The sequence below is a fragment of the Barbus barbus genome (assembly GCF_936440315.1).
Source record: "Barbus barbus genome assembly, chromosome: 38".
In the NCBI taxonomy this organism is placed as follows: Eukaryota; Metazoa; Chordata; class Actinopteri; order Cypriniformes; family Cyprinidae; genus Barbus; species Barbus barbus.
Genome location: NC_136716.1, coordinates 5441562 through 5466436, shown reverse-complemented (window position 1 = coordinate 5466436; position 24875 = coordinate 5441562). Strand labels below are relative to the sequence as shown.

The 24875-nt window shown below is 37.1% G+C and overlaps 1 protein-coding gene across 7 annotated transcripts in view; it reads left to right on the top strand.

Annotated features, from left to right (window-relative positions):
* The window catches only part of LOC306858033 (ankyrin-3-like), a 178891-nt gene that overhangs the window by 77041 nt on the left and 76975 nt on the right, over positions 1-24875 (top strand). For 4 of the 7 annotated variants that reach the window (XM_079398383.1, XM_079398387.1, XM_079398382.1 and 1 more), the window contains exon 1: positions 23059-23356. The exons of the other annotated variants lie outside the window; for them this stretch is intronic. In XM_079398383.1, the coding sequence (XP_079254509.1) occupies positions 23330-23356 (27 nt within the window). In that variant the 5' untranslated portion in view covers positions 23059-23329. Of the gene's footprint in view, positions 1-23058; positions 23357-24875 lie in introns of those variants that run through there. 7 annotated transcript variants of the gene reach the window in all.

Here is a 24875-nt window from a genome sequence, read left to right as displayed (position 1 = left end):
AGCAAATGCATTTTTATATTTGTTTGTTTTTATGATTGGTTAGATTTAGAGTTGGGTTTAGTAACATTAATTTTAAACACAACAGCTCATTAAGCTTTTAGCACCACTCACTGGGCATTTCATGTCCGAACTGTAATATGTACAGCCAGTATATTTTTTGAGAGTTTTTATTTTTACTGGACTTACTGTGCAATTATTTGAGGCTGAATGAGTTCTTTTCTATAACAGATAATCTGCATCTAGCTGGCATGTTAGACACAATAGATTTTCATGCATTTAGACTCTCTCGTCCTGTCTAGGTGGAAGGTTTTTGGCTAGAATAAGATGTAAAGTGGACCAGACTTTATGCTCATAGTCAGAAATCTGGATAATCGTGTCAGAATTAAGCAGCCAAATCTTTCTCTCCCAGATTTTTTTTTATGGCCTTTATATCCTATTAAAAGCCTAACAAGGAATCTTTCTTTAGAAACTTGTTAATATGCAGAATAGATGTAATTAGGGATTTAATTATTTAAAACACATTTGCACGCAAGCTACATTTAATCTCTCTGTTTTATCTCTTCACAAACGACTTGCTCTAAATCCCTCTTTTTAAGAAACAGATGGAGGAAAATGTGACGGAGATGACATTTGCCCAGCAACACACTGGAATTATGCTCTTAAATGCCGGACCGACTGAGATACACAGTTAATGTGCTTTCACTTGGCGTTGGCTGCTGTGTTTCTGCTGTCTTCCACTGTTTTCCTCAGCCTATTGCTGCACAGCTCTTTCTTATTTATCCAATCAGAAGAATGCATCCCACCCCCTTTCACCCATCATGGGCTCAGGTGGTGCACAGAACAGAGCGGGAACATGTGAACAGTGTGAATACAGAAGCACGCACCGCTCGCATCCATAAAACAGCACTATCAACAGCAGTAAGGCTTCAATCTCGATTCAGATGATTTTCTTTGTCTTACAATGAGGTGTAAAGCAGCAGTGCGTCTCATCGCAGAATGAGCTTCCATTTAATTTCTGTTGTGAGGGGAAATCTATTCTTCAAATCCTCCACTGAGCTTGCACTGATTGTTTTTTTGTTGGTAATTGTTCCAGTAAATTTATCTAAATATCCATAAAACAAGATTTATTTGAGAAGCAAATTAATTAAGACTTGTTTACGGATAATATATCATATTTTTTCTTACTCCATTGAATTTTTTTCTCTTGTTTTAAGCATAAATAAAAAAAAATTAAATTAATGTTGGCTTTACTAGTGTGTTGCGAGGCAATAAAGCAACAGCTGCTAAATGCCTTATGTTGTGGTTGACCACAACAAGGGAACTGCAAAATAACATATATTTAATATGTTTGTAACAAAACAAAATGACAAAAAATTTAAATTCCACCATTTACTCCCCCTCATCTCCTTCCAAACCTGTATATTTCTTTCTAGTGTCTTAAGGCAGATAAGAGACACAAAATTCAAGTCATTATTCTTTAAAAATCTTGACATCTGCCATAGTTTTTCTTAGCAAATTCATGAGAGAAGTTCATAATCAAAATGATCAATATAAAAAGCAAAATATAGCACACTAGTCCACTTTAAAGGTGCTTTTGTGTCCTTTTTGCTTCATAAATGCATAACATTTTTTGTAATTGTATGGAAAAGAGCGGCATGAACATTCTTCAAAACATCTCCTTTTGTGTTCTTTGGAAGAAAGTTGCACAGGTTGGAAACAACATAAGGGTGTATAAATGGCATACAAATTTTAATTTATGGATGAACTGTCCTTTTAAAAATAATAAAAACAAATTTAGTTCAAGATATATTTTTTAAAAACAAGTCTTAATATCACAGTTTTGCATCTCAAGTAAATTCATCTTGTTTTCAGGCTATTTTAACTGGGAAACAAAACCAATACTGATGAACATTTCCACATAAAGTCATTTATTGTGCCCCACGGAAAAGCTCAAGATAGCAATGATGGTTCAATACAGACGTTCCCCTCTTTCCATAAACACACACACACATGCGCGTGTGTGTGTACGCATACATGTGAGGGCGTGTTAATCCGCACACAGAACCCATCAGCAACAACCCCCCCATTCCTCCCCTCACTTAGACACTTCCAGCTGGTGGCGAAGGATACGCGCGTAAGATTCTCCATCCCAGCTGCCCTCCACCCATTCTCTTTCTCCCATCCCTCTCTCCGCTGCGCTCCATCCCGGCTGATTGCACGGTGGGGATGGGTTCAGGAAGGGCCAGAAGGACCCAGGAAAAAAAGCACCAAGAGGAAAGCACCGTCTCTTTGAAACATTCATCTCCTCTCACACAAATGCAGTTTCCCAGCTTCAGCTCTTCGGTGGCTGTTCACAGGAACACATAGACCCTACAGAGGGTGCCTGGGAGAGATTTTTTGTCTTTGTGCTTTAGAGGGATTCTGTTCAATCTTTATTGACTGGAAGACACTTCACTTTATGAAAGGATATCTCACTTGAGCTTTGCATCATGGCACACGCAGCATCCCAGCTGAAGAAAAAAGCCGATTTGGAACTTACAGCTGCCGAGGAAGAGAAGAAGAAGAAGCCCAGAAAAAGGTCCAAAGAGCCAAAGAAAAAGGTACCAATAGGTCACGGCTCTGAGGGTTGCGCGTTTTGACGCTGGCATGCAGGTTGGGTGGGATGTCTGGAAGCATCTTAAAGGTCTGGGACGTCACTGTGAGGGCCAATACAGTTCAAGAATTGTTATTGGAAATAAAACTAAGGCTTCCAAGTAGACTGTAGTGATGCTGCTGAGTCCTGTGTTGATAGGAAATATTTATTTATAGAAATTACACAAAGAAGGTGCACACTAAGAATGCAGAATACACAGTTGAATATGCTCACAGCATTTTTGAGGGCAGATTTTTACTCTATTGTTATTTCTCACCCTTAGCTATATATCAAATAATGCTTTATGGTATATCGTAGTTGTTTATTGAACTTAAATAGGTTTGAAATGCCAGCTCATGAGATAAGAGGTTTTCGTAGATTGAAGTGGTGGTTGTCTTTTTTTTTTTTTTGAGATGCGTGTGGGTGAGTGTGTTTTTGTCTTTGATCCGCGGTGGGATTCGATTCGTTCTCCACACTGATGCGTGACTGGTGTCATTTTTATCGCGAGCTATGCATCCAGACCCCCGGGGGCTCATGAACCTTCTCCCACAGGCTTTATGAAAGATTACCCCCCACCCCCGTCCCAGCCAGCTTCAATCCCATTACAAACCCACGTCAACCCATCCCATTAGTCACAGTTCAGCGTTCGGCATCTCGACCTATCTGCATACGCATCTGCTTCTGTCTTAGCTGCTCTTCTCTTAGAATCAACCAAAGAATAGATTAAAATGGTCAGAAATAATTAGATATTTGACATCCTGTTCTTTTGTTTACGAGCTGTGGAGACTGCTGTGTACATTTCTTGTTTGATTACTGGTTGTGGTTTACAAGAAAATACAATTTTAGTCAAATTTTGTGTTTAGTTTAATGTGTTACTTGCCATTCCATTGTAATTATTTGTGAATTATTTCAAAGAAAATCCTACACCAAATTGATTTCAGTGTGTAGAGCAGTTCATGCTCATTTCTTATAAGACAATGAACATTAATATCATACAGTCCTTCTTAAATTGGCTCTAATAACGGCAATATCCTACAAAAGATTTTAATAATATTAACGCATCGCATTTATGTAAGTTCTTACTAATCCTGTATGAAACCTTGCCAGACAACAGCATACGCATATAGTGTTAACAAGCCAGCTTCGCTTTGTCCCTCACGGGACATTGTGTCGTGATTGAAATCCTCCCTTCAACCTTTTTAAGGACTGAGAGCTTAACTCTCAATGACCTCTGTCATTCATGTGCGTGTGTGGCTAAAATCTACACGCTAGAACTTTACACAAGCCATTGATTCAGAAGAGCTGATTCACATTCTGACAGCCCACAAGGTCATTACAAACTGTTGCGGATGTTGATAACTTGAAAAACATACATGGAAAAAGAGTTAGTGACTCAGGTCATAGTAAAATTTATTTATTCTAGTCGTACAAAGCAGTCTAGAAGTTTTTTTTAATCAGGTTTTTTGCTAAATTTTAAAGTAATAATGTAAAACAAAGAAATTTAATTTAATATTATTTATTTTATTTTTTATTTTTTAAACTGCTTCAGTGACAGCCTTGTAGCCAGTGTGCCGACATACAGTGCCATTGTGCGAAGTCTGAATTCGAATCCTGGCTCGAGAACCTTTCCTGATCCCGCCCCTCTCAGTCTCTCTCTGACCCAATTCACTTCCTGTCAACTCTAAACTATCCTATGTATATCCTTAGTATGTTTTGTCTTATGTACTGCTTTAAAAAACAAAAACAACTCTAAACTATCATATCACAATAAAAGGCAGAAATGCCAAAAATATATATTTTTAATTCAGTATTTCATTTAATAATTTTATTTAACATTAACTTAAATGTTGAGTAAATAAATGCTCTGTTTGTGACTTAAACAATGAACTTCTTCGTATGAAAAGGTCAGATTTTCTTACTTTAAAAAAAAAACTCTTTAAACATCTTAAATCGTTTGGATTCATTATGTTTTATTTGTTCATTTGTTCATTTTTAAATTAATCATCTGCTCAAATTGTTATGCTGATAATATAATTTGTAACGATAGATTGTGTCTTAAAATAGTAAAGAATACCTTGAATATATAATTTGAAACAGAGAAACTGCTAGTAAATTTGACAAATAATTACAAAGAAACAGCAAGTAATACATTAAATTAAACATGCATTTTTGAAATAGAAGGCTGAAAGAGTATTTTCTTATAAAATGTCTTGTAAAATATCTCAGACTTTTGGACCCCAGTGTGAGAAACATCAATCATCAACATCTGACTGATGTTGAAACATTTTTAACACTTCCAGTTGACCAGAAAAAAATTCTAATATGGTATTCAACCATATTAGAACGTCTCAAGAACGTCTCAGCAATTTTTTTGTACAGTTGTGCTCAGCTTTCGTCACAGGTTTGTGAGGTTTGGTTTGAATTTTTGGATATTGTAGGCAGTCTTTCAGACGCCAGTTTGGAGCAAACCTCTCTGTGGTTCTATAATGGGTGCTGATGGTAAACGTTCGCTCAGGGTATCAATACCTGAGAGGACTCCTAGCTGTGGTCAAGGAGAATGCTTCTAGGTTATTGATTGTGTTGAGAGATGTGGTGTTCGTACAGGAGAGCTCTGGATTTGTTTATTAGCTTGTTGGGCTGTTTATGGATCAGCTTCTAGATCAGACACATTGATTAGGAGGCATCTTGATTTCACTACTAAAATTTGTACATTTTCTAAAGAAAATGTGAGTTACACAAACAAAAACACACTACCATGATGCCGGGGCATTCTAACAGTTCTTTTAAATTGTAATAATATTTCACATACACATTTATCTAAAATATTTGTATTTGTTTTACAATCTAACCTGTTGGACTGCTATATTTCAGCTGCTGTCCGTGTAGTTAGCAAGACACAGGGACACCCTGTCCTCATGCGTGTCAGGTTTGTACCTGTCCTGGGACGCTGACATTACTGGAGATGATGAGGAGTTTATGTGCGTATGCTTTTGCCAGTGTATCGGGTGTCGTACTCAATGCACGTTTACGGCACGCAGGCAAACCAAAAAGGAAAAATCCATACTCTAGTCTGATGCCTCCTGGCTGCTGGCAGCCCTTTGCTTTCGTCCTCTCCTTGAACGAATGAAAACAAACACTTAGGCAGCTGGATGACTGCCCGTTCGTGTGATAGTCACGTTTGAGTTCATTGTGCATTTAAAGCCCACCTTACAGAAACAACTTGAGACACTTCTCCCTTCAGGCAAGTAGACGAATAATACACTCTTAAACATAAAGATTCTTTATTGGCATTTATGGTTTTATGAAGAACCTTTGGTAACACTAGAATAGGGAACGCTTTTTGACTATTAACTAAATATTCTAGTAATATGCATGCTAATAAGCAACTACTTAAGAGACCCTAAAATAAAGTGTTACCGAACCTTTAACATTCACGAAACCTCTCCATTGCACAAAAGGTTCTTTATAGAAGAAAAGTGGTTCTTCTATGGTATTGTGAAACCTCCTCTTATTTTTAAGAGTGTAGTGTAATGTACATGTTTGTTTGAATGACATTAGTGTTGCTCTGTACTTCATGTCTTGTGTTCTGGTTGGCAGGTGAAGAGTAAATTATGTAAATGTAATAATAATCAGTGTATATATTTTACAACAACTGTCTGCATTTACATCAAGCCTATCCAGGTTCAATATAAATTGTGACATACTGTTGATTACCGCAGAAGATCATTTTAACTTAGTCCCTCAGTTTATAAAAACTTAATAGTTGTGTGCATTTTTTTCACTTCAGATTTCAACCTTTTGTGAATTATAGATTTTTTGAATACGTTACACTAGAATATATTACAAGAAAAGTTAGTATACTTATGAAGTGGGAAGAAAACTAGGAAAAATCTATAGGTAAATACCATATATAAGCGTAATTTATTTTAATACACATTTTTTATAATTTCAATAATTTCCAATATGATTTGATTTATTAATTTGGTAATTTTGAAATTATTCAAAAATGTTATCATTTATTTGCTAGCATTTTGCTAACATTTATAAATTATATATATGTGTATATATAAACATATTGTTTAATTTTATAATAAAAATCTGGCTATGAAATTAATAATTTAAAAACAAATTACATTTCTACTACTGAATGCTATGACTCTCTATGTATAATTTGAGTTTTAAAAAAACCCTGCCCCGTGTAAACACTGCTTTACAGTTTTTATTTGCTTTTACAAACTGAGGAGCAAATCAAAATTATACAAATGTATTTGCAATTGAGCAAGTGCTTATTTGAATCAGTAGATTTTGCCACCAGCACAAAAACATTAACCCCTAGCTGTTAATTAATTTTAGTTGGAGTGTCCTTTACCCCACCCCGTCTCGTTTTCTTCCACCCCCCCTGTCTTTACCTCTTTATCTTTTTTAATGTGGGTGGGTTGAGTTCAATATTGCTTCCTGCCATGCATTACAAACTGCACATGTTTTAAAGGGGGATGGGGTTTGGACCCCAGATATATACACATGAACACATGCTGCCACCAGCAGCATCATCACCCCCATCTTTTTGAGCAAACATGCCAAGCTGCTTCATTAATCCCCCGTCACTTATTAAGAGCCAACCTCATTTTTCACAGTCTCCACCCTTCTTTGCTTGCATTGTTTGAGGAGAGAGCACCGGGCTCCCTCAGGACCTCTGTCCCCTCTCCTCTTTCCCCCCTGGAGCTGATGGGACATTTTGTCACCAGATACTGATTCTTTTTATTTTTTTTTCTCTCTAATCCTTTCATTCAATCTGTAATTGGTGTTGGAAAGGTCATTAAATATTTCACTCCAAAATTAAAATCCTGAATACAAAAGGAGATATTTTGAAAGATGTTCTTGCTGCTATTTTCCATACAACGAAATTGGAAAATAGTGGGTTTTTAATATGGCATGGCTATGAATGTGATATTCCATATAAAACAGTTTGACTGCATGTATAAATAAATAAGAAACAACCATGAAGTGTCTTAAAAAAACGTTTTGTGTGCAGAACTACTTCCTTCTGCCATGGGTTCAAATCTCAAGTTAACAGTTTAACAGCTGAGCCCAAGCCTCCGTTACTAATTCAAAAACATCACTTTAGAGCTAGTAACAAAGGAACGTTGAGTTACTTCATTGAAAGCTTATTGTATTACTGTATTAAAAGCGGTGTATTATGTATAGTACAGTATTATGAGAGAGAGATTGACTCAGCGAGCGTGATTACCTGAATCTGATAGCATTCATTCTACAGCTCAAGCTCATATTTGAATGTCCGCTGAGGAAAGCGATATCTTTGTCATACTATTCTTTCATCTGTTAAGGGTGATTTCCGATGACAGCACTGCTCAGTGTATTTGTTGGCTGTGACTTGCGAGGTGTTACTGAAAGTAAAAATTATGTTTTCTACAACCTTGTTCGAGTCCCTTTCAATACAAAAGTCTTTTCTTTTACCTCAATCATAAAAATAGTATATTGTCGCCATCTAATAGCGGAACAATGTAACCAAAATTGCCGTTACTAACGCAATTTGGTATTTCACAATGCCAAATACTGTTATTAAATACTACTATTATAGTATTATTCATATATGTATAAAATATTATTTATTGAACAGTAATATTTAACAGAGTTGTAGTACTTGGACTCGGGACTCAGACTCGGACTGCAATTGGGAATGAACTTGGACAGACTCAGGTGAACTCAGGTGGACTCTGACTCGGACTTGGATATTTTGGACGCGGAAATTTTTCAGAGTACAGTCGAATCCATGTCATGTGTAATATAAAATAAAAAAGTAACAACATAAAAGTAATATGAAAAGACATTACTAAACATCTCCCACTTAAACTCAATTGATTAAAAACTAGGACTCGACACTGGACTCGGATCCAATACTGATATTTAATAAATAGCAGCACTCTGATACTGCATTAACGTTAAGTAAAAATAATAAGTTATTCAAACTTTGCCCTCAGCCAAAACTATTTGTTATGGAACAAATAATAATTAATGACACAAAAGATTGCCCGTTCGATATATCCAAGATTAATTGTATATCATGTTTAACCACTACAGACACTATAGAGCAAATTTGCAGAAGATCTGGCTGAGGTAAAGCTGCTCTCGGCGGGTTCACAAGCGCTGAACGGCCGCTGATACACTGGAGCTCACACCCACGAAAACGTTGACGCAAAGTTTCAAATAAACAATCTCTTTATTAACAAACCACATATTTGAAGTCTAAACAACTAGACTATATTCTCGCCTAAAAACTACATTCCGTGACACAAAAACAGAAACATTTGTAAAATTATAGTGGGTTTGGTTGTCCACTAACTGTGAGAAATGCTGCAAGAAGAGTAATACAAATGGTGAATATACTGTATAATATAATTTGATTATAATTTTATTATTTTACATATCATTTTTCTTACCTTTGAAAATAATAAAGGTAAATAATAGAAATATTTTATTCTGTTTTGAAGAAGTTTGAATTATCCCATCTAACTCTCTTCCTGCTTCTCTGGAGATCAGGATATTCTACAGTAATAATAATAGTGCATAATGCACATCCTGACATTGTTTTGTCACATCCTGACATATACAGACAGACACATCAATCTTCAGTTGCTCGTGAAACATCTACTATAGTATCTTTAAATGCTCACTATTTATATGAAACAAGTTTCTACTTTTGGATGTCTGTAAAAGTGTCAATAGAGAAAGATTTTTTTACCCCCATAATGGTGTAGTTACAGTATTCACCAGCAAGGGACTATGCTAACCAGCCAAACCTTGCCCCCTTGATTTAAATGAGTGAGAGAACGACAAAGACAGAGAAGCTGAGATACAAAGAGACAGAAAGCTGAAGGAAGCAATACAGGAAATAAAAATGGGGTTAAGCCTGAAATGGAAGAGAGAGAGATTATAAAACAGAGTGAGAGAAAGAGAGACGTGAAGCTCTTCTAGGTTCACATTTAAATCACATTTTAAATCAGCTGATACAGCGTAAAATAGAACATGCAGTAAAATGAATCACGATTCATTTCCCAGTGCCGACACAAACACACGACAGTGCGTAATCTGTCTTTATCTACATGAAATGAAGGGTTGCTGGTGTGTGTTGTATGTAAACAGTGATTAGGTCTTGAGGTGGCACTTCTGGCACAGGCTTTGTCTGTTACAGCTCATTACTTCAGCTGGAGACCAGTGTGATAGAGACAGAGACAGAGTCCCAAATGATGACACAGAGGTGACTTGTTGAATATGCATATGTCTATTATGTTTTATTACATTTTATTTTACACCTTTTTTATAATATATAAAATGTTGATTTTTCCCCCAACATTTCTTTACAATTATGACTTTTATATTGACAGTTTGATGTTGTCCCAATTGTCGTCCCCTGTATACATATACATACATATAATTGGAATTGCAAAACCATTACAATTATTATAAACAGTGATGTAGATTTTTTAAAGTATTATTGACATTTTTTAGTTTTAATAATAATAGTTTTTATTTGTATATTTTCTGTTTTCATTTTAATTATAAAGTTTTTGTACTTAGTTTTTTCATTTCAATCCATTTTATTTTTTTATCTATATTTTATTAATTTTTAGTAATTTGTTTGTTTTAGTGTATCAGTTTAAACTAAATGAAAATTACATTTTCTTGGCAACTATTATCCCATCTAATATAAAATATTTTTTTATATATATACAGTATTTTATTTTATTTCTGTTAAAGTTTATTTTATTTCAGTTTGTTACGTTTCTCTGGAGCAAGAAAACGGGGAGGCAAGGAACTCTTCAAATAACAACATTTATTAATCCAATCACTAGAACATAGGAGTCGCAGGAGACACAGAACACAAGAAATGATGTATAACAGCTGACACCAGACTCAGGGAACACAGGACTTATAAACAGAGGAGTATACTAGATAATAAATGACACACGGCTGGGGACTAATAAACTGATAAGCAAAATGAGGACAGGAACGGGAACTGACCAAATATGGGCACGAGAGGAGGGGAAACACAAGACACAGGAAGACAGGACTGACATTTACTCCCCCCTCCCGGAAGGCGCGTCCCGCGCCTTGCAACATCCAAGGGGTGGCTCTGGAGGCCTCCAGGGACCAGGAGACACGACGACAGACGGCCTCCAAGGCGGTGCCCGTTCCGGGATCCATGGCGGGTCAGGGGACGAGGGAGGCCATGGTGGGTCCGGGGACGAGGGAGGCCATGGCGGGTCAGGGGACTCGGGAGGCCATGGCGGGTCAGGGAACTCGGGAGGCCATGGCGGGTCTAGGAGCTTTGGCGGCCATGGCGGATCTAGGAGCTTGGGCGGCCATGGCGGGTTAGGGGACTTGGGAGGCCATGGCAGGACCGCCTCTGAGACTGCGGCCCCAGCCCCTGCCCCGGTCTCTTTGGTAGGAGCCCTACTACCCCCCAAAAAAAATTCCTTGGGGGGAAGTAGGGGCTTGATCTGGCTGGCATTCTGAAGGAGCGGGCACTTGGGGGCGCTCTGGAAGCACGGACTCTTGGGGATGCTCTGGAAGCGCGGGCACTGGAGGAACGGGCTCTGGAGAGGCGGGCACTGGAGGAACTGGCCCTGGAGAGGCGGGCACTGGAGGAACGGGCCCTGGAAAGGCGGGCAGAGTGCTTGCGAGGAGCTGGCACTGGAGGGTGCTGTCGAGGAGCTGGCACTGGAGGGCGCTCAGGAGGCGCAGGCATTGCGGAATTGTTGTTTTAACGATTTGACATTATCAGTATTTAGCCAAAAAACAAACAAAACACTCCTACCGTGTGTGAAGTCTAGAAGATTAGACTAGTGCGCACTCGCATTTAGAGCATGTTCTTTCACCGCGTGATTCAGTCTGTTAAAATGCATTTAAAACGATCACAAAATTGACGATATAGGTGCAGAAAATGTATATTTATATAATTTCATACAGTAAATCAATATCACACGAAGAGTGCCATTTTTCTCCAAAAATCAGCATGATTACAAATAGATTTTTTTTTACAACAGTTCAATAAGCAAGAAATTAATTAAGAGACTTGCGTTTTAGATACCATATTGCCTGTTTTTGCTCTATTTCGACAATAAAAATAATCCCAAACACAGCCACAGCACAGTTTTGTGTCTCCGAGCAACATAACAGAGTTTCGTTCCTGAATGAATCAACTGTTTAAATTATTTGCTTCAATCGCAATGACTCACTTATTAACAGTGACTTGGTGACACCAACTGGCGGTTTTAATTTCGCATTTAAAGTATCTTTTGATTTTTTTTAGATATAAAATGTTGAATACTCATTTGAAATTATGTCTTATATATAAAAACATTATTTTTGCCTTTGTTGAATGCATTCATGTCCTGCATTAAACAGTGTGTAAATACGTTTAAATGCCACTTCAGGTGAATTTTGTTGATACTGATTTAATTTGCCTGGTAACAGCCCAAATGTCTTATTCTAAATAACTGATTCCTTTAATTAAAAACGACTAATTTGAGATTTATAGGCCTATCCCAGTGGTGTCAACTCAGTTCCTGGAGAGCTGCAGCCCTAGTTCCAACCCTGCTCCAACACACATACCATGTAGTTTTCAAATAAGCCTAAATGATTAGATTAGTATACATATAATCCTAATTGATTAGACCTAAATGATTAGTGTAGATATAACCCTAATTAAACACAGATGTGTTTAATTAGGGTTATATCTATACTGTGGTGGGGCTGTGGCCCTCCAGGAACTGAGTTTGACACCCTTGGCCTATCCCATTTTTGCGTCCCTTTCTTTCAAAATAAATCTTACTGACCCCAAACTTTTGTGAAAGAAAGAAAGAAAGAAAGAATTCTTATTAAATCCTTATCCAGTAAATTTGAACAGGAAAAGCAATTTTAATTCTGTGGTCAAAAAGAGTGGGAACCCTGAATGTTTTATGCTGACATTTCAGCCCAGGTCTCTCTTAAAAAAAGGACTTCAATCTCAAGAGACTAACCTTGTAAAATAAAAATATAATAATAGTAATAAATGTTGGATCAGCATGGACATTCCTGCTGGTTGAAGCTAATCTTTTCAGCAGGGTTTTCCTCCCCATGCTAAGGCAGTGAAGTCATCACTCCTGCTGTGGGGGAGCTCAGATTGACGTAAGAGGGAACAGAGCGGCTGGTCTAATTAATATCCGCTGCCAGTCAGAAAGTGTGTGTGATAGGTGAAAGCTGCAATGTACAGAGAGTGCAGAAATATTTCTACCTGACTGGTGTCCCGAGAGTGTCCAGGTTGTCTTGATAAAGCACTGCTATGGGCATCACCGTGTCCTGATGAAAATACTGTGTGTACATGCTGTCTTTGTCCTTGAGCTACACACCAATGCATGATGGGCCCTTCTGCAGTGATTTTAAGCCTTTTATCTACTCTGAACAGAAGAAATGTTGGAGAAGAAATGTTGAAATGGATACCGCCTGATGAATTGCAGGCTGGACAAGAGCGTGTGTGTGTGTGTCTCTGACCGGTGGCGTGTGAAAAATGGAGGCTGTGATTGGGTGCAGAGGGGGCAGCTGGGACCGTGAGATGCCCATCTGTGAGAACACGGGTGACTTCTTTACCACACATACACTGCTTTGCCTTTGATGCCCAATTTATTATATTTTTGCTCTTAGATGTCCTGAGGGTTCATGTTTACAGTATCTGAAATTACACATTTCTGTTGAAATGCATGCTGAATGTCAGTCTTTGTTTTATTCCGGAGGCAACGCAAAATAAATGTAATACACTTCAGTGCTTGCATTTGGATCAATGAGACAGAAGTGGCGTCTGAGGAAACAGATCAGCGGGTCTTCAGAGTTAATTATATGCACTATTGAACCACACCAGTTTAAGAATTTAGCAGTAAGTGCATTTGAATATACAGTATTAGTGAAAAAACAGGAATCCCCCCCGAAGCTTTATCATCAAGAGAGTTTGGACTTTCAGGGACATTTTTGTATTTTTTTTTTTTTTTTGAGGTGGCTCTTTTTGTGCCCTTGACTAGATGAGGCACAATATACAATATACAAATTGTTATATGTTTTTATATATAATTGATATCCAATTTAATATTAATGTTCAGATATTTTTAATGTTATGAAAAAAAAAGTTTTGTGCAAAATGAACAAATACGACCAGAATATCAGCTTGCATAATAATTTATTTATTTTAATATATATATATATATATATATATATATATATATATATATATATATATATATATATATATATAGTATATATATATATACACTATATGTATGTATATATATATATATATATATATATCAAATCAAAATCAAAATCAAATCACTTTTATTGTCACATCACCACAGCACGTGTGCCTTCGTGAGTGAAATTCTTGAGAGCGTGCTCCAGACACTGCAAAAACAATTTACATATAGACATTACCATACATACGTACAGACTTATACAGATGACAATGTGTAATATACACATACATATACTCAGTACACACAGTGTACTATTAGACAGACATACAGTTACCGATACACATTATACACAGTATGTAGTACACATTCTACGTTATATACACACAGTAATATGCGAAGATGCAGCAGATTATATATAAACCGGATGTGCAAATGTCATGGATGTGCATTGGATGGTATCCGGTGCTGGCAAAAAGATTGTTGTATTTGTGCAGTAGTGTACTGGTAGTCCAGTTTGAACTGTATGGGATTAAAGTGCAGTGCGTATACTGTAAAGTGGGATTATGCTGTAGGTATATTAGTTTTGACTGTTCATTAGCCTGATAGCCTGAGGAAAAAAGCTATCCCTCAGTCGGCTAGTGCGGGATCGGATGCTGCGGAGACGTCTTCCTGAGGGCAGCAGAGAGAGCAGTCTGTGGGACGGGTGGCTGGAGTCACTGATGATCCTCCGGGCTTTCTTTATACACCGCCTGGTGTAGATGTCCTGGAGGGAGGGAAGCTCACCTCCAACAATGTGACGGGCAGTTCGCACGACCCTTTGCAGAGCTTTGCGGTTGCCAGCAGTGCTGTTTCCAAACCAGGCGGTGATGCAGCCTGTCAGGATGCTCTCCACAGTGCAGGTGTAGAATGATCTGAGGATGCTGGGGTTCATTCCAAGCTTCCTCAGCCGTCTCAGGAAGAAGAGGCGTTGGTGTGTCTTCTTCAGCACTGCATCTGTGTGAGCGGACCATGTGAGATCCTCAGTGATGTGAACACCGAGGAATTTGAAGCTGTTTACTCGCTCCACAGGTGTCATGTCGATGGTGATGGGTGTGTGTTCTCTGCTCTGTCTCCTGAAGTCCACCACCAGCTCCTTGGTCTTGTCGATGTTGAGTGAGAGGTGGTTCTCTTGACACCATTTAGTCAGGGTTCTCACCTCCTCTCTGTAGGCCGTCTCATCGTTGTCAGTGATCAGGCCTATCACCGTTGTGTCGTCAGCAAATTTGACGATGACGTTGGAGCTGTGTGTTGCTGTACAGTCGTGTGTGTACAGGGAGTACAGGAGTGGGCTGAGGACGCAGCCCTGAGGAGCACCAGTGTTGAGGGTCAGCGGGGATGAAGTGTTGTTGCCCATTCTGACCACCTGACATCATATATATATATATATATATATATGTATATATATATATATATGTATATGTATATATATATATATATATGTATATGTATATATATATATATATGTATATGTGTGTGTGTGTATATATAATGGATGAAAAGTGACAATAAAAATATTATAATGCTACAAAAGATATAATTACTCTGATAATAATATATTCTATATATATTCTGGTCATGCAATCAGCATATTAGAATGATTTCTAATATGAAGGATCATGTGACACTGAAGACTGGGGTAAAGATGCTGAAAATTTAATTTTCAATTTTAATATATATGAAAATAGAAAACACATTTTAGTATTTCACAGTATTACTGTTTTTACTGTAATATTGCTATTTTCCTGTGTTTTTCCTCAAATAAATGCAGCAGTGGTGAGAGATAAGAGTATAAGTGTCACCTTATATATATATATATATATATATATATATATATATATATATATATATATATATATATATATATATATATATATATACTATCATCATCTTCTTATATTAGTTTATCATCATCTACAATTACGCTACAGTTGACCAATCAGAATCAAGAATTCCAGATTTGGATTTTGTATAGACAGCTGAATTCCGGCTAACACTGATAAAGCTAAACTAAGGTGTGTGAAAGAAGGCATTGTGAAATGGTCTGAGCCATATGGAGTTCATACACTCAGTATGAATAATGCAATGCTTTATATTGTGTCAGGTGCTGGTGGACGGCTGTGTTCAGACCGCTGGCTAATATGAGCTGACTGCTGTTCATTAGTCCAGGCCAGATCTGCTGGGACGCCTGCCGTCTCCTGAGCTGGAGTTAATGAGCTTTTGTGCCTCAAACGGCGTCGTCCTCTTATACTGTGCCGCAAGCCAGTCAGGACAGGGATGTTTCAGTAATGATAATCAGTCCTAATGGGCTTCAAATGAGCAAAGAGTGGCACTGTACAACAGCGAGGTGATGATGATTGTGTGATCAGCTCATGGTTCAGGACGTACGTCACAAAGTCTCAGCAGTTTGTTCTCTGAGGCCTGATGCGAAATACTCACAAAACTGGAAAGCTGGATAACTGGTTAATCGCAAGCTCCAGTCTGACAGGTCAGCTACTAAAAGTAATGCTGCAAAGCTTTATTTAATTGTTTTTTCACTGTGATGGAAGATTTACATTTTTAGTTGCTCCATCTTTTCACATGATCCTTCGGAAATCATTTCAAATATGCTGATTTGATTCTCAAGAAACATTTCTATTATTATCGATGTAAAAAATTGTTGTGCTGGTTAATATTTTTGTGGAAACCATGATATATTTTATAGATTCTTTGATGAATTGAAGGTTCAATTGAACATAATTAATTTTAAATCTTTTATAACATTATACACATTTACTGTCACTCTTGATACATTTTATGTATCCTTGCTGAATAAAAAGATTAGTTTCTATTAAACAAAATGACCAACCCCTAACTTTTGAGTGCTAGTGTATCTGTCACTAGTGAATTTTGCTCAATGTTCTATCTGTGAAATAATCCATATTTATTAGATTTTACATATTCTGACTTTGAATAAAGGAGCATATATGCTATTTTCTCTCTCTCTACAAAAAAAAGGTGACTTTAATTTTTTTAATGACAAATACAGTTGAGAATGGACAGGGAATTATTAGTAAGATGATTTCCATGCCTGCAAAATAATGGAAATTAATACAATCTTAAAAGCCATGATAAGAATTTAAATATTTAATTGGCTAGAAATTATACTTTGTGAGTTCAATCTCTATACAATTAGATTATGAATTATACACAATGTGAACATTTAAATGTAGAATAAAAAATAAAAATAAACATTTGTGATAATCCTCAACACAAACACTAGGAAAGGTCACTTGTAGGATGTGGGAAACATTTTTAGAACTTTTACCTGTAGACATTTATATGCGATTTCCTGTATATTTATGAACTGTAGGTATAGTAAATCAAATATTCTGTTAATTATTATAACTCTGACTCTTGGCGGTGTGGCAAACAGTGGTCTTCTGGGTGTGTGAGTGTGTGTGTTTGTGCTGTTGTTCGGTTCTCTGGAGATCCATTAGAGCTTTAGTCCAGATGTACACTGTGTATTCAGAACACATCTCACAGAATCATGAGTTTGTGTCATACATATCTAGAAGTTTGCACAGGAGCTCGGCCACAGAGGCAGCTGGACTCACTACATTTGAAAGCCAAATATTGTGCCTTTCACTCCACTACATTTCTATCAAGGTCCTCGAAGTAGAAAGTCGTTACTATGTAGCAGCTTTGAAAGTCAGATGGTGATTTTTTTTCTTCTTCTCCAAAACGTGACTTTCTTTTTTTCACACAGTTTATGTGATCACTCTTGTAGGCTACATGAAGCAATTTCTAAGCTACATTTCCCTTTTTTGAACACTGACCAGTTGTAAATGTGATATTTATTAACAACAATTCAATAATAAAAAGTTAATAATGTGGTATATATTAGAAACAATATTGTCTGATTTTGCTAAATTGTGTAAGTGAAAAGATTGCCTATAAAGCCACAGAACAACTGTTGTGCGTCCCCTAATAAAACACAGTATAGGTGTTGGACTTGAAGCAGCACTGCAAAGACAGTTCTTTGTGTGGCATCAAAATACTACAAGAGCAATTAGACGGAAGTTTTAAATTTTTTGTTTTGATGTCAAATAAGTCTTGCTGTCTTGTTTTGCTTTTTTGTTAAAGCAGTGTTGCTGTTATAAAGTTATACAGCTACAGTTGTGTTGCTGGGTTTTAAAGCAGGTTTGATTTTTTGATCTTCCTTATCACTCTGTATTTACAGGATTTCACTCTGTTCAAATGTGGATGAATGGCTACACATTTTTTTTTTTCCCCATAGGTTTTTAACATTCTAAAAGCTCTTTATTCCAAAGATACTACAAGCTAGTCATTTTATTCAGTAGGTGTAATGTATTGTAAGTTGCTTCAGAGGTATTGCGAGTATTACGTACAACATTATAAAACAGTGCATTGACATAAAAAAGGAAATTTACTTTTGGTACTTAAGTACTTTTAAAACAAGTACTTCTGTACTTTAACTTAAGTAAAACCCTACAACTTTTACTTGCAATGGAGTAATATTTGACGAGCATCTGTACTTTCACTCAAGTAATGGAGTTGTGTACTTAGTCCGCCTCTGCGCGTATGTTAACGTGTGTGAACTGTATGTGCATCTGTGAGGTATAGAGAGAGCGGGAGAGATAGAGTATATGCTTTCCGTACACAATAAAACGTAATTTTGTGGCAAAAACATGGACATGATTTTTATTGTTCTATCTATTGTTAACTATATTTATTTGGCCAGTGTAGTTGTGGGTTTTGGTTCTTTTGCTGATTTAGGCTGTAAGGACCTTTGAAATAACTGAAATCATTTGGCGAAGTGATATGGACATGTTATGAGCTCAAGAGCTGCCTGGAACTATGTTCGCTGTGCATTTCCCTGAAAATAACTGCACACCTTAGAACGTTCATCAGCCAATCAGATACAAGCACTCAACGGCCCTGTAGGAGCCTATAAGTACTATTATACTACGGGCCGTTGAATGCTAAACTGATATGAGCTTCACGTCATGCCTAACAACACCCTTCAGCCGTGATTTATTCACGACACAGCACAACCTCGAGTACCTTATTGTTTATATAAACAGCAAATATGTTAATAATAGGCATGCTAATAAGCAACTAGTTAATATTCAGATTTGGTCCCTATGCTAAAGTGTTACCAACTTCCCAAAAAAACTAAATCATTTAGTAATTTTTCCCCAACTTGTGGTGTTCCTAACACTTCTTGTGTTTCCAGTCAGAAATTATTATATATAAGTATCCATATTTGGTGATAATACCTAGACTAAATATTTACAAACAATTTTTAAATGGTCATTTTTGACCTGGAACACCAAATTAGGTAAAGGATTAGCCAAATTAGGCACAGCACAAGGGTTAAAGGATTTTGGAAACATTTTGTTATGCTCTCCTTATTTATTTTCAGTACTATGTAGAGGACATTTGTGTAACTATTTTAATTTTTTAACCTTGTTACACACTTTCAGTCCTAAAATAGGAAAATTCCAACACCCTCCCATGGCAATTTCGTTCAGTATGTAGGTAATTACTAATATTCATATCATCAGCTGCTAAATTCAAATCTGCTTTCGCTGGCTGGCGCTGAGCCAGAGACAGACACGTTTTTTCTGCGCTGCATTATTACCAATCACACACGATTCTGTTGAGCTTATGAATGCATTGACCAATCAGAGGCGTTCAGATGAGTCATCGCTAAAATGCCAATGTTTTCTTCACTCGCTCGCTAACTGAAGACCTCTTTCTGGCGAATTCACTCGTTAGAAACGACAAAGTGCAGATGTGTGTACAAATTTGTTAGTAAAATCCTTATTTCACAGTGTAAACTCTTTTTGAGAGTGCTTAAACTCTAGACTGAAGTCAGATCATTTTTTTTTTATTTTTTTGATTATGTAAATGTTCTTTGCTGTCTTTTACTGTACAATGAAAGTGTTATGATTTTAGCCTAACTTACAATGTTTTTTATTAAATTCACATTAAATACAAAGTCAGTTGTACTAAAAATATTTCATGGCGTGACATATCCTGTTACTTAAGTAAACAGTTTTTATGCATAGTTAATAGACTACATTATTAGGCTACTTTGACCATCGCCCATTATAGATCAACATAATCTATAAAGGTGGAAAATGCATCTATTTACACATATTTGAGAATCGAGATATTTCAAGATTTAGTTAACACGTGGGATTTTTTCGAAAAAAAAAAAGGGCTATTGTGGCTGCTGTGCGTCAAATGATGTGTCATACAACCCCCCCCACACCAAGGGTCACTGTGATGGGACTGAAGGTGACAGAGTGTCCTTACTGAGGCACACAACTGATTGCCCAGATTGATAAAGCCTTCTTTCTAAACATTTACCACTAATTGTCTAAATGGAAGGAGTGGAAAGAGAGAAGTCTTGACAGGAAGTGCTCCTTCAAAGAGACAGAGCGTAAGAGATGAATCTTAGCAGATGTAGATGCACACATAACCGCACACTCATGTTTTCAGAGTTCAGACATGATTGGTTACGTTTATACAGAAATATATATAAGCTGGTGTGGCGGATCACGTCTTCTCATACTGTGTGTTTGTGTGAAGGAGAATTTCATTGTAGGGCTCACGTCCCCTCTGCAGTAAGGGTTGGGTTGCTATGGCAACACTGCTCTACTGAGGAGACGTATAGATCCTCAACTTGCATCCCACTGTATTTAAACACGTGTTTTTTGAGGTCAGTGTTCAGTAAACACAAACATGAGCATCTGTCTATGACCATTGATTTGATGATTTGATACTGGTCTCTGGTTTGTGGGCTATTGACCAATCAGGACAAGTCTCTGTTTATCACTCATTTTGCGCTTCTGATTGTTTGAATGTCATTTGTTCATATTTGTGAAAATACGTTTTCCTATGAAGCTTACTTGCAGAGACAAATATAATGAGAATGCTACCAAGAGGCGACACTGTGGCTCTGTTGATCTATCAAAACATGGCTGTGTTTGTGTGAGAATCCAGTCCACCTGACACAGGAACACTGACTCAATCAATGGTGTTAGTTTGGGGCGGCGAAAGTTCAGGAAACACAGAACACTCCATAGAAATGATTGTTTTTGAGTTTGAGTAAATTGTGCTTAAGTGGTAAAATGATTAAGTATTATTCTAATTTGGACTGATAATTACTGTAAGTTATTTTGCACATTATAACCATTGTATTTTTACTTTACAGATTTGCTAATGAATAGAAAGTTTGAAGGAACATTTATTTTGAAATAACAAACATTTGTAACATTATCAATATCTTTACTCTCACTTTTGATCAATTTAATGTACCCTTGCTGAATAAAATTATTATTATTATTTATTTATTTAAATTGCTGATCCCACACTTTTCACTCTCAGAAGAAAATGGTACAGAACTGTCAATGAGGTAATATGTACACTTTCGGTATTAATGTGTATTTTTAAAGCACTAATATATTCCTTTAACCTTTACAGTATTTAGTATTTAGCCTAATATTTCCACCTTTATGGGTAAATAAAGTACAAAGGTATACCTTTTGGCTTTTGTACCTTAGTTACTTGCTCCAGTGACAGCTTTGTACCTTTTTTCTAAAAATGTTGAACAGAAGTGCAGTTTAATTCACAGCATACACTTTAACATTCAAAGATATGGAAAATGAAAATATAACACTTAAAGTGTCCACAAAATAAATATTTGGACACTTTTAAAATCCACAATTAAAAATGTGTAAATGTGTGTGCATTATATAACAACATATCAAAGAATGTAACATTTATTTTAAAGAAATATAATACAAACACTTTTCAAAGAAAATAAAAAAATCACACTAAAGTTTATGTTCCAAAATATAAAACAATAATTACATTCTTCAAAGTCAACACAAATGTCTGGGTCACTTTTTGGTTGTCAAACTAAAAATGTTAGTTAGTTAGTTAGTTTTAATATGATAAACTTGAGTGGAACGTATTTCATACATTCATGAAAACTGACCTGTTAAAAACTATTGAAAGGTGTAGTTAGAAAACTCTAGAGTCTCTAAGAAAATTTCTAGGGTCATTTATTTGCAAATGCTGCTTGGTTTTATATTTTGTATCTAATGCTTTGAAATCCACTTGTATCCAAATACATTACTAATACAAATACACAGGACCTTGTGTCAGTGTGACTCAGCAACAATATTTTACCATAAAACTGCTTTTTAAACTATCCCAGCACACAGATCCATAGAATTACACTGAACAGCAAAATATTTTCTGATAATATGGCAGCAACAGTTGCCAAGATAGGATTGGTCAGTAACATTATAAGGCGGGACTTAACAAAGGATCAATTCAGTTTGGTGACATTACCGGTGCGCAAATTACACTTCAAATACATCAAATTTTGGCACCCATTTAAGTTACATTGTCTTCAAAGATGTTTCTTTTTTGACAGTGTGATGAAATATCTAGTCTCAAACTGTGAAATAGATGAGGCTATTTCAAATTTCCACAGTGAATTACTGTCGGTGGCATTGATTTAATTAATGGGATGGGCGACTGGAAGGGCACGAGGGTAGGAATGTGTGTGTGTGTGTGTGTGTGTGTGGCGAGGAGGGTTGGCTGGTGCTGGTGGTGTAATGTTGCTGATGCGGGCAGAGACTGCTGCAACCTCCTAGAGCACTGCGAGCAAGAGAGAGAGAGAGATAAAAGACAGGGGCAAACTAGTCCAGTCTAGTTCAGAGGCATCGAGGTGCTGATTGGCAGAGCCAGGATCAGGGCAACACCGCAAGCGCTCATAATACCTGGGGAAATGCCCCCAAATCCCCCTTAAGCTGGGCTGCTGTACTCCAGCATGGCTGACTGGCTCCTAACAGTAGCGGCGGTTTGAGTTGTGCTGAATCTGGCCGCCTGTGCCGGGGTATTTGTGCAGCGGAGGGGACAGGAGGGGGGTGCGTAAAAAGAGCTGATAAGCAGGATGACAATAAGACTCGCACAGGACAGATTCCAGTCGGGGAGGCCTGACACACGGAGGGGCCCGCTGCTATTTCGGTCAACCAGATCATGATTACACTCAGCCAGGAGAGAGACCACTAGTGCCTACAAATATGGTAAGTGCCATCCCATCCGAGAAAGTATGCGGAGCCGGTTGGAGCAGAGGGTGACAGCTGGGAATGGCTAACAGTGCTAACGTCCCGCATCCGTATTGATGATAAAGTGGATTTGTGTGGAGCGTAGGGTACAGTAATGCTTCTGGACTGCGTCCGGGAGCGTCCCAACTTCCTTTTTACATAATCGTAGTATCTCAAAGTTAACAAGGACATATGTTTTCAGCTTTAATGCACCTCCGGAGTGGCCGATTCCAAACTCTAGATCATTGATTACCAGGATCGTTCAGGACTGCGGGGAAAACATTGGAATGGAGGATGGGATATATGTAGAATCAGTAAGTTCCACTTTGAGACACTGTAAAAGGGCTGAAGCTGTTGGGTTTGATCTTGTTTGGGGTTGATGAGTGAGATGGGAGGTTTGGCTGAGTGCAGATGGTGTGGTGTTTACCAGGCATGGTTTATGTGTAGTGGTGCATTGCTCGAAAGGGCTCCGGTTTCATCTGACAGTGCAACAGGAAGGCAGTAGGAGATGTTTCGATTGCGAGCTTTTAATTTAGATTGATGTAAATCAGAACTTGTGAGCTCTACTGCTGGTGTCATTCAGCGCAGAGGCTGAATATTGCATGTGGTCCAGTTTGTTGGAGTTTGGATCGGATTGCTCAGGTTCAGGTTCGGTTGAACTGTCATGGCATGTTGTAGACTGACTAACCTGGTTCTCTTTGGTAGTGGTTGACGATGCGGGCGTTTAAATGACCGATGCAGACTAATATACATAAAAGATTGTTTTTTGGATTAAAACCAAAATATATGATCATATGTTGTTATATTAAAAAAAAAAAATCCAAGAGTTTATATAATTTATGTTCCAAGAAGCAACAGGTTGTGTAACCTACTGCAATCTTTGATGCAAATTTCTCAGGTCACATTTCTACGGTGGCCGAGAGAGCTCAACGCGCTGCAAATAGAAAAACACCTCCAAATTATGAAAACAACTTTGTCAATTTGACAACATACGCGCTGCAAATGCACACAACACAACCAAATAAATAAATGCATTGCAAATAGAAAAAAAACACCTGCAAATTAAGAAAACAACTTCATCAATTTGACAACACACGTGCTGCAAATGCTCACAACACAAAAAATAAAGAAACGAACAGCAAATACTCACAACACAACCAAACAAAGAAACGCGCCGCAAATACAATTCTTTATTTGGTTGTGTTGTGAGCATTTGCAGTGCGTTTCTTTATTTGTTTATGTTGTGAGCATTTGCAGTGCATTTCTTTATTTGTTTATGTTGTGAGCATTTGCACCACCTGCTGTCAAATTGATAAAGATGTTTTCTTGATTTGCTGATGCTTTTTCTATGTGCATGTGTTTTCTGAAGTTGCAGCGCGTTGAGCTCTCTCAGCCACCCTACATTTCTGTAAAATATTATACTTTCACAAAACTGTGCTTCAGTATTCTTAATATTAAAAGATATCTACAACAAAAAAACTTTTAATCAGTCATGTGGTGCAACCAACCTGCAGACAAAAGCATAAAGTAGGAAATACATCATAAAGAGACTGCGTCATGGTCAATAAGTCTTAAAATATCAAATAATTTGATCTTTTTATGACCAGATATCCATTTTACATTGAGTTTGTAAAATGTCATGTGGTGCAATTCCCCAGAATGCAATGATAATTATGAATTAATTATGCATGAAAAAAAAAAGTTTTACCTTAAAAAGTGAATATGAGTACACTGAAAATAAAGTGTACACTCATTTAAAATATGTTATTACTTTTTACTTGATGGTTACACCACATGACATCTTAAGAGTCATTACATAAACTTTGCTTTTAA